A 14,223-nucleotide genomic window follows, 5' to 3' on the forward strand; every position below is an offset into this window, starting at 1 on the left:
CTTAAATTGCACAACAACAACACTAAAGCGGGATGCCTCCATTATCTTAATGTAGTTGACGCTGCTCTGCTACTGTTTATGTATATTTCATATGGTCGCGATCGGCCAGAAACCTTGAATCTCTATATTTTGGAGTGGGGAGTAAATGGGGACGGGAGAGAGAGACTTTAGCTTTTTGTACTTTACGCACATTTTGATATACACCAATACTATTGTACTTTTAATCAAGTGCATTTTGAAATTACGGATTTTTACTGCAGTACTGATACTATTACTCAAGTAAAACATTTGAGTACTTTTCCACCACTGTTTGTAACTGGCATTTATGCTTCACACTACATCAATTAGGAGGAGACATGAAAGATGGGGTGGGGGGGGCATCTGACACAGGCCATAAGAGGAATATGAACCCAGGAGGTTGCAATTACAGTAGCTTTGTGCCCATGTGGTACAAGCACAAAGTGGTTGAAAGCAGCAGGCACCCGGGGATCTCACATTAGGCATCCAATGTTACGTGACTGCATTTAGCGACACTCAAACCTAGCATGAAAAGGTCTAGGTTTCTGATATTTAAATGTTAACTGACTTTTGAATATGTACAATTCTGATCTTTGGAAGTCTGAACATCCATAATAATATAATATATAATAATAATAATAATAATATAATTCATGTGTTATTCTGTAGAAATGTAGAAATCAGATTATACTTCTGATTATGTCACAACATGACCAACAAAAGTTGCATTGAAGTGAGTGGAGGTGGAGGAACCATCCTAGCTGCAGCAGAAACCATACTGACACGAATCAATGGGGCAACATCTTCAGAATGAGTCCAAGATGATGGTTCTGTGTGTGTGTGTGTGTGTGTGTGTGTGTGTGTGTTTACAGTTTACAGTTTAGGCATTTAGCAGACGCTTTTAATCCAAAGCGACTTACAATAAGCAGATACAACATCGCAATAATAAACAAGATAATAGGTCAGTACATTAACAGCAATATAACAATGTAAATGGATATCTATCTAGAGAAAAACACAATATAATCAAGTTCTAAAGAAACCTAACAAACAAATGTTAACTAGCTTCATGTATGGTCATTGATTTTACTGTAGTTCTAAGGGTTTAGGTGGAGTCTGAAAAGGTGAGTCTTCAGTCCACGGCGAAAGGTAGCGAGTGAGTCCGTTGTTCTAAGTGCGACAGGGAGTTTATTCCACAACTTGGGAGCCAAGAGGGCAAACTGTCTCGGACGAGTGGATTTTTGCCCTGGAGTTTTTAGCGAGGGTTCGGTCAGCATCCCTGTGTTGGCTGATCTAAGTGAACGAGTGGGGGTGTAGGGGTTGATCAGCTTTTGGAGGTATGGAGGAGCCATACCTTTGGTATGGCTCCTGTGTGTGTGTGCGTGTGTGTGTTGTGTGTGTGTGTGTGTGTGTGTGTGTGTGTGTGTGTGTGTGTGTGTGTGTGTGTGTGTGTGTGTGAGAGAGAGTTATGAATTATGAATACATGCGTTTGTAGGTAAACACAGTGAACAACTTTGTTATCGGGAAACTCATGCAACTCAAGCTCAACCCATTTTGCAAAATGTAATTATTTGCATTCACACCGTCAAAGACTTCCAATTGCCTCCAATTGAAAGTGTGAATTCTGGACAGGAACACACACAAGGTCCGAAAAACAGCAAAAGTCAATTTTCTAAAAGAAAAAAACATACGTTTCTTTTAGCGACATCGCAGCAGACTCTGTGTTTGTGTGCCTACGATGACATGTCCGTGTGACATGGTTACGCGCGGGCGTGCGTGTAAACATACATACACGCTGTCGTGTGTGTGTGTGTGCGCGCCCGCCTTTGCGTCTGCGCCATTAGACAGGCGACCTGTGTGGGCACGAGAGGCGCACGTATGTATATGTGTACGTTCACACAAGCGTGTCACTGCGTCGCTACGAAGGGCCAGAAGCGTGTGTAGCTGAAGGAACAAGGGAGGCAGTGTGTAAGGTTGACGTCACATTTTCATCACTCAGATATTAATAACACACACACACTCCCATAATCGTGCACGTTTGCATGTACACACACGCGCACACACACTAGTGCACGTGTGCATTTATACACATTCTCACACGTGCGCTGATGAAGCATGGGAAGAGGCCTGAGGGAAAGAGTGTGCAGTTTAAGCGAGAACAGATTTGCTCAGGGACGAGTCCTGCCGACCTGGCTAACACCAGTGTTCGTGTGCACGAGCGTGCACATGCGAGGCAGCAACACTATAAAACACTATAAAACGAGGCCCCAGAGAAGTTTAAGTCATTAGATCCCCATCCAAACATCACACTGGAGAGAGGGGGTTCTGATAGGTTGGTATAGGCCCCGCATACCACCGCCGGCCAAAGTCAACTCACAGTGAGGCTATGTGAGCGTAGGCAGCCATCTTTACTTAACGCGCTGACTCACTCCCAGAGCCGGGGGAAAAGTCCACAATGACAAAACCCACTGACTGAGTCACAGCAGAAAGAACAATGCATTCCATCTGTTTTTTCTTTTTTTTTTTGGAAAGCGTCTGCATCCAAATTACTGGTGTTTTGGAAAGAAGTGTTCTCTCTCCCCCCCCCCCCTCCTCCCCCAGACAATGATCCCCTGACCTGCGCTGTCCTCGGATCTGTGCGACAGGCTGAGCCGCACGGCGGGATCAAACGGACAGACGCTGGGCTTCGCTCCAGAGAACAAGAATTCACCCCGTCATTTTAATAACGGCTCATCGGTGTAGCCAAGCGGCGCTAGCTAGGCAGGGAGGGAGGGGGCTTTTGGGGGGGCTTGGGGGTGGCGTGCAAACCTCCACGGTCCCTGCGTGTTATCTGCCGTGTCCTGGACGAGGGGAGAGCGGAACCTGCGGCTGACCTCCGCCCAGCGGGGAGGGGGCCGTTGGAGTATAATCTCTGGCCCATCTTGGGGCCTTGGTGCAGGGGGTGGGGGGTCCAGGGGTGTAACAGCGGGCGGCCTCTTTGAAATGGAAGCCTGTACGCCGGGGCCGCGGAGCGGACGTGGACAGGGAGGGGACGGAACGCAGGGACAAGGGGCCATTCTTCTGGCGGAGCGAGTTGGAAGAGAAGGAGGGATGCTTATCTCTGTTTCTGTGCAAGGTCAGTGTCTTAGAGTGTGTGTGCGTGTACAGTATGTGTGTGTGCGCGTGTATGTTTGTGTGTGTACGTGGCGTGCACGTGTGTGTGTAAGCATGTCTAGGATTACTTCGAGGCGAGCCACATGCGCTGGCGGAGGGCCTCGCTGATGCCACTTCCTGCTGGCAGGGGTCTGTGAGAGTCTGTCTGGTAGGAGCGCAGCAGGAACAACACCTGTACACACACACACACACACACACACACACACACACACACACACACACACACACACACACACACACACACACACACACACACACACACACACACACACACACACACACACACACACACACACACACACACACACACACACACACACACACACACACAGAGAAGTATTATTAAAATGCAAATATACACTAGAAAATACGATTAAACCTCAAGAATGTAATCGTTTTCCTTTGGTTTATTTGGTTATAGTTTCACTGAATTGAGATGCCCCGATTGAGATTTTTGGGGCCGATATACCGATCACCGATCAACTGGAATAAGTATCTGCCGATACCGATATTCCCGATCACAGTGTCAAATCCATAAATTCTTCTATTTATTGTGTTACTTTAGCAGCATTTATATATTTAATGATTCTTCTTACAAAACATTAACATTGTATATTAAGTATAAACATTAAGAGATGAGAAAATATCATGACTTGACAACTGTTTTATTGCAGGCTGAGGTCCTCTAGTATCCAATTCAACACTTGGAATTGTAGGAGTTGAAGCTGAGGTTACATTCAGTCCCAACAGATAAATATTGTGAAAATAGCTGATCTAGCTTGTAGATCGGCAAAGCCGAGGCCAATCAAAGCTGATAGAGGTATTATCGGCCGATCGCGATCACTCACCGATCAATCGGCACATCTCTACACTGAATAAGATGCAAAACTTAGCTGCCCCCATGCTGTTTGACCCTTCTGCTGAAAACACGTGTACGTATGTGTAAAACCCAAATAATCTGTTATGCACACACAGGTGCTGCAGTGATGCTGCAAATGTCCTGAAGTTAAAAAAAAAAGAAAAACACAAGCGCAAATCCTATTTTTGAAATCCCATAAATCCCACCTATGCACATTATGCCTTTGTTTGGGCCAGACGCATCACTGGGACAAAATGTTACTGAGCTGCTGTCTGTCTGTCTGTAGCAGGTGGACTGAGTATGTTCAGAGGCCAGGACACAGGCTGGCTGGCTGGCTGGCTGGGGTGTGTATTCTGGGCCTGGGTAAGTATACTCTTTAAGCCGGGACCACGGCCACAGGCCAGGAGGAAGCCATTCATTACACCGTACAGGGAAGGCAACGTGGGGAAAAACCAGCCCGACCACGTAGCACCAACCCTGGCCACCGAGTCCTGGCCTACCCCCTTTCTCTTTCTCCTGCAGCCTCCACGCCCAGGCAACACCCACTAGGCTCACACAAACAGCATCCACACCCCTGTGTCCCGCTTTCTCGCTCGCTGCTTCCCTTCTCTCCATCCCTGCCCTACCCCCCACCTTCCCTTCAAGCAGTGCCGGGCTGGGAAGTCCCAGCCTGGGCAGGCTCAGCCGGCTCGATCCAGTCCGTCAGGGAGAGGACCAGAATATTTATAGAAAGACGCTGCCTCCCTGTTTCCTCCTACTTCCAGAGACAGAGAGAGAGAGAGTGCGGAGCTACACCCCATGTGGGAGGAGATGGCCAGGATGGGACTGCGCTCAAATGAATGGGAGAAGATGAGATCCCCAGCACGGAGACAGGGCTCCCAACTATGCACTCTCACCAAATCACACTCTATGGCTTTTCCATGACTGTGCCATGAGATTCACTAGTTTCCATGACCGTATCCCAACCAGTCAGTGCAGATGTCATGATGTCTTCATGATTTGAATCTGCCTTGTGTTAACCTGAATCAATCTGGACAGCTGTGGCCAGGGGGGATGTTGGGATATTCTTCCTTTACAGCAGGGGCCTTCAACAGGGGGTCCGGGACCCTTAGGACATCCTCAGAGTTACTACAGGGGGTCCTCCAAATCTTTGTGTGACTTCTTTCTCCTTTTTAATATTAATTAACCACTTGAACCCTAGCGTCCATATTCTGAGGACCGTAGCCGAAAATAGCAGAACTACAAGCTCACAACGCCTCGCAGCGCGAGGTGTTGTGAGCTTGTAGATCGCTATTTTTGGCAAAGAGTTTTGGAGGGGGAAAAGAGCAGACTAAGTACAGTGAAAGGTCAAGTTTATTAAGTATTGACGGTTCAAGTGGTTAAATATCTGAAAACACAAACTGACATGAATCCAAAATACACTGATGATCATGCTGTCAAATAATGAAACTATATGGAATCCATGATAAGGTTGTGGGGGGTCCCTGCTTCATCTCTCTCTCAACTACTACTGTATATTCAGGACCCCAGGAAGACTAGAGGCTCATTTGTGAGTCTCTAATGGGGATCCTTTAATAAACATAAACATAAACTAAGGGGTCCTTGGCCTTGATTACCAGACTTGTAACAGAGTAAGTATTGATACTTTTACTTATGTAAAGAAATGTGAGTACTCTTCCCACCACCTATAAGCGTCCAGCACTAATAGTGACACAGGGAAGCTTTGAAGGCTATCAACAAGTAGCGTCAGTTCAGCAAAAGCTAGGGTATGGCAAAGATGGGAGTCCTCATGGAAAAGAGGCATTACATTTTGTATAACACGGTTCTATTGTGAAAATAGAAGATCTACATGCTCACAACGCCAGCGCGAGGCGTTGTGAGCATGTAGATCGGCTATTTTCTCAATGTCTGAAAAAAACAAGTTTTGTCCATCATATATGGAGATATCTGTATCTGTCTGTCTGCATCCATTTTATTCCCATATATGGAGATCTCTGTATCTGTTTGTCTGTGTCCCTTTATGCCCATTATGGAGATCTCTGTATCTGTCTGTGCCTCCGACTGTGTTGCAGACACAGTGCCGGTTCCCCCTTTAATGCAAACCCCTTTATACCTGTTGTCATAGGACCCGTTTTGACCATCTGTTTGCCTGCGTCTATTTTATGCCCATATATGGAGATCTTTGACCATCTGTTTGCCTGTGTCCATTTATGCCCATATATGGAGATATCTGTATCCGTCTGTCTGCATCCATTTTATGCCCATATATGGACATCTATGCAGACAGAGTGCCGGTTCCGGAGAACCCTGATGTCAGACATCAGAATCCGAAACTTTTGTGCCGGTTCCAGAAAATCGCGTATCAGGGCGGGTCGAGGCCGGACACTGCACTACCTGCTGCGGCAGGGAACGCACGTGCCGAATTTGAAATAGGGAATGAATGCCCCACCCTTTAATGCAAACCCCATTATACCTGTTGTCATAGGACCCGTTTTGACCATCTGTTTGCCTTTGTCCACTTATGCCCATATATGGAGATCTCTGCAGACACAGTACCGGTTCCGGAAAACTCTGATGTCAGACATCAGCTCCGCATACGGGCATCCATTTTATGCCCACATATGGAGATCTGTGAATGCCCTACCCTTTAATGCAAACCCCATTATACCTGTTGTCATAAGAGCCATTTTGACCATGTTTGCCTGTGTCCATTTATGCCCATATGAACATCAGAACACGTCATACTGATTGTTGTCATAAGAGCCATTTTGACCATGTTTGCCTGTGTCTATTTATGCCCATATATGAACATCAGAACACGTCATACTGATGACATTCAATACGTAACCATGGCATTTTCTGTTGACTCATGTGGCGTACGTGATGTCAGAGCCTTTTATGATGTGATGTCACAATGAGTCAGCGCTTGCGCCGGTTTCCTCAGAAACAGCCTAATGTCAACAATCAGCTCTGCATACAGAGATTCCGAACGTTTCGCGCCGGTTCGGGAAAACCGCGCGTCACGTCGGGTCGGGCCGAGGCCTGGCATTGCACTCCGCGCAGCGGTGGGGAACGTGCGTGCTGAATCTGAAGCCGATGGGACGAACGGTTCTCGAGATACGCGGGGCACATACTCACAGAGATTTCTCGCATTAATAGATAGATGTTGCATTTGTAGTTATTTTACTGTAATTTAACAACATAATAACCAGCGCAGATAGACAAAAAGACATTCATGGATTTATATTTAAAAGTAACTTTTATTTTCCCCCCTGAAAATAAAGCAGGTGGTGGAAAAAAGTAGAAGGAATTAAAAATGTACTTGAGTAAAAGTACAAAAGTATTGGCATCAAAATGTACTTAACCCTATCAGTGCCAGCTTTCACCACTAGAGGGCGCCCAGTGGCCAAAGAATTCATCATAAAGATACACTGTTACATGCACAAGCCCTGCGCAGCCATGATGCACCAGAACACTTTCCTCTGTTCATTTACAGGAACAGGATGAAGTTAGCTTGAAGTTAGCTATTGGCTACTAAGCATTTTAGAAGACCTATTTTCGGCGATTTAGCCATGATTAAACCTTGCACACCTCATGGATATGCTTGGAACAGAGAAAATGAGCTCTAAAGATCCTGGATTGCATTGGAGTGGATGGTAAATATCGGCGGCGCGACGCTCTCGCGGGCCGTGTAAACAGAATATAGTGGGGTTCAAACAGTGCTTAATTTGTCAATGAAAAGGTGGGGGATCCTAGGTTTCGCGTGAACACGCGCACATGCACGCACGTGCGCACACGCGTGCATGCACGCACGCACGCACACCCGGTGTACATTTTCATTAACACATTAACTATATATATATATATATATACAGTATATATCACTGTCAACAATAAAGCATCACAGAAGCCAAAAAAGTCTCTATTTGGAAGGACGAAAACATAGATGACCATATATAAACAGCACTACTGCACACAGTGCAATAGAATAATTATCTTATCTGTTTCAACAGAGGTGTGGTGTATCAAAATAGTAAAGTGAAAATGTATTTGTAAGAACACTGCTCACACAGCCAAAGTGCCAAAGCCAAACTCACTGTTGCTAACCAAAATATCAGTGTACAACAGTAATATCACTAATGTCCAGTCCAACAAAAGCAGATTCAGATTCAGTCTGATTAATTGTCCTGTGTAACAAGGATGCATTTCCTTTTCTTGTTCACGTGTGTTTTGTCCATGACTAACTGAATCCTCTTTATATGCTTGCAAATTCAGACACATGACATCTTTTTCCAGAGATGTTGCAATCAGTTCTATGAGTTCTTCATCGTCACAAAGGTCTCCCCTCCTGTCTCACAGTACTCTCACTGGCTCTCCTGTCCTCCAGTCTTCATTAAATGTAGTTTCCCTTCAATGGAGGGGACATAGCCTATAATTAGGACTGGAAGTTTTATTTAAAAAAAGCAAGCCTAAACTGGGTGTCAACTGTCAAGTTCTCTCACTTCTCTGTCCATTCACTGTCCATCAGAGCACACACACACACACACACACACACACACACACACACACACACACACACACACAAAACAGCGCTGTCCCTGAGCAACAGAGCAAGCAATGTCACGACTCACGCTAATCATACCCACGCAGCGATGGGACATTTTTACACTCATTCACAGCATTTACTCATGGCTCTAAATCAATAACACTGCACAAGATAAATGCAAGTTAACGTGTGCTTAAAAGCCTTTTATGGCATTGAACTGAGCCTCGGTCCAAATCCCCCCTGCAGTAAGGAGCCCCCTTTCACCTGTCGCTGCTGTCCTGTCCTCCTCACCACCTCCTTCGTCCTCACTCTCTGAATTATCCTCCTCATCCTCCTCCTCTCGTTCCCCGTGCTGGTCATCGGGTGTCATCATGCCAGTGGCTGCCCCCTCCTCCTCCTCATCTGTGCCGCTGTTTACAGCACAGAGCCCCGCTGCTGCTGTGCTGTCGGCCTGTCGCTATCTGCCGAAATAACTTTGGCCTGTTTGGGGTCTGGCTGACCGACTGGTTTGAAGAACGTTAAAGTTTAGTTTGTCGCTTTGACATTTTAGCAGCCGCTTGCTTGCGTATTGTTTTGTTGCCAGGTAAACTCCATGGTAAACTCCCAGTGCAGTGTGCAGTGCAGCGTGCGACCGAGGCGGAAACAAAACAACTAGTTGCGTGAACCTGTGTCATCACGTGATTGATGTCTGTCAAACCCCTCTTTTGTTTTTCAGATTAAAACGCATACAAATATTTAAAAAATAATCAAACAAGGGTCACACCAGAACAACATAAAACAGAGAGAACATAGATTAAAAAAACAGTTTATTTATAGATTTTTATTGACAGGGAAGGTCCCGGATCCTTGATTCAAAATCAAATAGGTGGCGGATCCAATGAAATAGGTGCCGGTCAGAAAAAGTGAGGTACCGGAACAAGATCCGGCTTGATCCGGCACAAATTAAGCACTGGGTTCAAAAAAAAAGTAACTTAAAAAAAAAATGTTATTTTTTTTTTTTACAAAAAAAAAAAAAAAAATTATATCCCGAACTAGTTCGGGATAGGCACTCAGGACGTTAATACGGCCCAAATTATCCCGAACTAGTTCGGGATAGGCACTGTATGAGTTAAAGTTCCAAAAGTAAAGGTATTCATTATGCAGAATGTCTAATTTCAAGTTTTCAAATGTATAAAACATTTCTTTGAAAATAGCACATCTACAAGATCACAATGGGTCGCATCGTGACGCACTGAGAGCTTGTAGATCGTCTATTTTCAAATGGCCGAAATCTATATAGGGCTGAAGTGGTTAATGCATGTTTTGTGATAATAATACAAATCTAAAAAGTAACTAAAGTTTTCAAATAATCGGAGTAAAAGAACAATATTTGGATCCGAGATGTGTGAGTAGAAATACTCAAGTAAAGTACAAATATCTCAAAATTGTACTCAAGTACTGTACCTAAGTAAACGTACTAATAGTTACTTTACACCACTGTCGGCGAAGGCAGTGCTAAATACAAAACAAATCAAAAGCTATTTGTACGTCTCGTCGTCCGCTGAGGCGTTTAACTGCCTGTGTTGTGTGCGCGCCGTAACGAGTGTCGCTCCCTTTTTGGGGCCTGGTAAAAATAGTGGTGGTGCATATGAGGGCCCTGTAGACTCTGTTATCAGGCTGCCCTGCCTCCTCCCACTGCCGCAACCACACGCTGACCACACGTTGCAGCACGCACGCACTCACACACACACACACACACGTACGGTACACGCTTGTGCACGTATACAGACACATCCGTGTAAAGTGCAAGCATGCCACACACACACACACACACACGAAGCAAAGCGCAAATGTGAGGACGTAGACGTGTATGTATGTGTGCGTGCACACGCGCAAGTCCACATACACACCAAGAGGAAGCACAAAAACTAAAGCGCACGTGTACTACTGTAAGTGCACGACGAAAAAAGAAACGAGTCAATAAAATAAAAGCTTTCACTCAGAAACACATAATTTGGTATTCACACATAACCAGCGTGTCTAACTGTGGAAGTATAGCCTACTGAAGAAATGCCCATTAAAACAGCGACGAGACACTAAACACACAGATACGCTCGCGCTCCAGTCTGCCAGAAGCCATTCCCACTGACATGAAAGACATTTGCCGTATTTGTAATTTTTCATAAAACGCTTAAGCTGAACTGCACTCTAAGGAATTGTTTGTTATTCCCATTATTTCCTGAGGGGGAGATATTTATATTGGCCCTACAAGGAGCATAACTAGTGTGTGTGTCCGTGTGTGAAGACATGTGACATTCATTAAATCCCTGTTATCAGTGTAAAATGACTAAATGTAAAACTTGCACATAGCCAGCAAACATACTGTACAATGCTAGCATGCTCGGGTGACCGTACGGTTAGATATGAAATATTAGATATTACAATATATGCTCAACCATTATTTGCCCCGGGTAAGAGGGTGATAAGTCTGCACCGACTGGCTACCATATGTAAACAATAATAATCGGCGGGCTTTTATCATTCCCCTCGGTTGGATAACATCAGACAACGACAAATGCCCGGGTGATCATCTACGGCAACTCTCTTCACCAAAAATAGCAGATCTACAAGCTCAGCATGCCTATCACAACGAGTCACAACGTGACGCGTTGTGATAGGCATGCTGGGGTTCAAGTGGTTAAACGTCAAGTATAACGTTGTTTTCAGTGAGTTCTGATGGAAACAGATATTTCTCCAATAGGACATAAGATTCTAAAAATGAACAGTGTAATTCAGGGGTGCCGTGGATGAAAAAGTTACTTACAGGGGTGCCCTGAGTCAAAAAAGTTTAAAAACCCCTAACCTACGTACATTTAATGGCTCCCACCCCAGGCTTGCATAATAGAATCATGACGAATCATGACTTTCTGTAAGGTGCTAACCAACTGAAATTAACATTGGCATGCTACTGTAGCCTACTGGATATCGCAATAGCCTGCTTCAAGTCTGAGATTGAAGACTTTTTGTGGGTTTGTTCTTTGAAGAAGTATAAAGTAATCCAACCTATCACATATTAAGATATAGCCTTACAGCAGATAATCCAGTCCAGAAGGTTAATTTAAAATGGTGTTTCTCCTGCTAAGGTTTGAGATCCACACACCCTCCCAATAGTCCGGCGTTCCCATCACCAGGTTTTAGCAAACAACACGGTACATGAGGGATTACACTGAAAGTTACGCTGCCAGGTTTGCGAGCCATGAATCCTTTGCGGTAGTCAGACACCTGACGTTCCCTCTGGGATTAATAAAGCCTACGTTATCTCATCTCATAACCAGCCTGCCTCGGAGAGTCAGGCCCACACATTCCTCTGTTCAGATGGGAGAGTGCTGGGAGTCAAATCGCTGGCCGGGGCACTAGATGCGAGCAAGAGCCACTGGCCGCCGCGTCCACGTCCATGGACGCAGCCGCGAAAAAAACGGCCGTGGACGCAAGGTCGCGTCCGCGGACGCAAACGACCGGCCGGCCCGGCCGTGGATGCGGCCGTGGACGCAGACGGCCGTGGACGCAAACGGCGGACCGTGGACGCGTCCAAACGGCCGGCCGTGGACGCGTCCATGGACGAGGCCGCGAAAAAAAGGAAAAAAAAAAAAAAAAAAAAGGTGTCTATTGTATGTATTTTTTGATGGAGAATTCAAATATGACCTTCTTTTTTGCATTGGACAACTCTAACCTGCATCAATTGGTATTTTATAATTGCCAATTGTACCCTATCCATCTAAAAAACTAATTGGATGTCTATTGTATGTATTTTTTAATGGAGAATTCAAATATTACCTTCTTTTTTGCATAGGACAACTCTAACCTGCATCAATTGGTATTTTATAATTGCCAATTGTACCCTATCCATCTAAAAAACTAATTGGATATCTATTTTATGTATTTTTTGATGGAGAATTCAAATAGTACCTTCTTTTTGGGATAGGACAACTCTAACCTGCATCAATTGGTATTTTATAATTGCCAATTGTACCCTATCCATCTCAAAAACAAATTGGATGTCTATTGTATGTATTTTTTGATGGGGAATTCAAATGTTACCTTCTTTTTTAGATAGGACAACTCTAACCTGCATCAATTGGTGCATCAACCTACTATCTATCTATCTATCTATCTATCTATTTATACTTCACCTTTAGTCCAGAAGAGAGTTCAGCCTCAGGAACTTGCACACATGGAACTGTGTCATGACTGTGTCATGGAGCTAAAACAGAGCTATGTTAAATACTCACAATGACTCTGATGGACCAATCAGGGTGGTGGTGGGGGGAGGGATCAACAATAGACAGAAACTGGATAATGCTTTGTTAACTGTCCCACCTAAGTCCCTGCTAGTCTGAACAAACATCACCTTCCCTCTCATAACACTACTACTACTACTACTAGTACTACTACTACTACTACATTTATATAAAGCTGCTCTTGCATTTGAATTCAAGTCTGACACAAGTTAAGGTTAACTTAGGTAGTAGTTCATTTTGCTGGCTTTTAGGGACTGTGTGAGTGTGTAGGCCCACAAATTATTATAATTGTCATTAAGTGACTCAAAGGGAGACATCTAATTGGTGTTTATTATTCTAATATGAACTGTGGGAAGATTATATATTTTTTTATTTTGCACTTAAAGTGTTGTGATATTATTCCTGAAGGAAGAGGGGTATTTTCACAGTCCAGGCTTTGAACCTAAATGCGGTTTACATTTTCTATAAATATTTATTTATATATAAAACTCAGTTGTGTGGAGTTATTGTGTCCCTTTTCTTGTAGCTAAAGAGTCCATTTGTTCACTAGACATTAAGCCAAGGTTACTATTTTGAGTTGAAGCTAGGTGTTTTATTACTTTGGGGTTTAACATTATTTAATAGGCAAATTCATTGTTATGGTTACTTTAGAAGACTGCTTTTGCATTCATGAGTTAAAAAGAGAGCCAAGCTAATTCAAAGAGTTAAGTTAAAGGAACACAAAACATGGCCTAACTCACAGCTGCCATTGGACAGACAGTTACAACATACTCTTATCTTTCACAGAACAGACAATTATCATTTATTTTATCTATTTGAGACTATGTAGCTGCTCTAGGGGAAATAGAGCATTAATTTGGGGTGATATATTTATCAGCCTATTCAATTGATAATGACCAATTGGTGCCAGTTTCTAAGTAGTAGCATATTACCATAACAATATATGTGGCCTAGACATGGATATTGCCCACTCAACTCGTAATCTACAGAAATGTCCACCACATCACACAGTATAAAACCTAGTAGGCTTAGTGGATTCACCTATGTTAAATCATGTCAGGTTAGTTTGGTTCAAGGTTCAAGTATAATAATTTATGAGACAAAAATGTAAACAGCACAAATGTAGAATCACATCTAGGCTAGAATGATGTGTGTGAGTTTATCTGGAGACTTACTCAGTCTGTGACTTACAGAGATCTTGATGGTCTTTGGGTTCCACCTGTTCATCATGTGAATTGCTAATAATGTTATGGGTCAGATGTGTAAAGATCTATCACATTTTCAACACAGGGAGAGAAAACACCCACATGATAAGAGCCAGATTCACACATTGATCAGCATTTAAGTAACTCACACACATCAAAGTGTTT

General features: G+C 44.0%; 1 protein-coding gene across 1 annotated transcript in view; it reads right to left on the reverse strand.

Annotated features, from left to right (window-relative positions):
• thada (THADA armadillo repeat containing) overlaps positions 1-14,223 on the reverse strand; it is a 195,239-nt gene that overhangs the window by 57,585 nt on the left and 123,431 nt on the right. The window contains exon 30 of the mRNA XM_080741000.1: positions 3,240-3,343. Coding sequence (XP_080597126.1) covers positions 3,240-3,343 — 104 coding nt within the window. The remainder of the gene's footprint in view (positions 1-3,239; positions 3,344-14,223) is intronic.

Source organism: Nannobrachium achirus (assembly GCF_963921795.1).
Source record: "Nannobrachium achirus genome assembly, chromosome: 13".
NCBI classification, from domain to species: Eukaryota; Metazoa; Chordata; class Actinopteri; order Myctophiformes; family Myctophidae; genus Nannobrachium; species Nannobrachium achirus.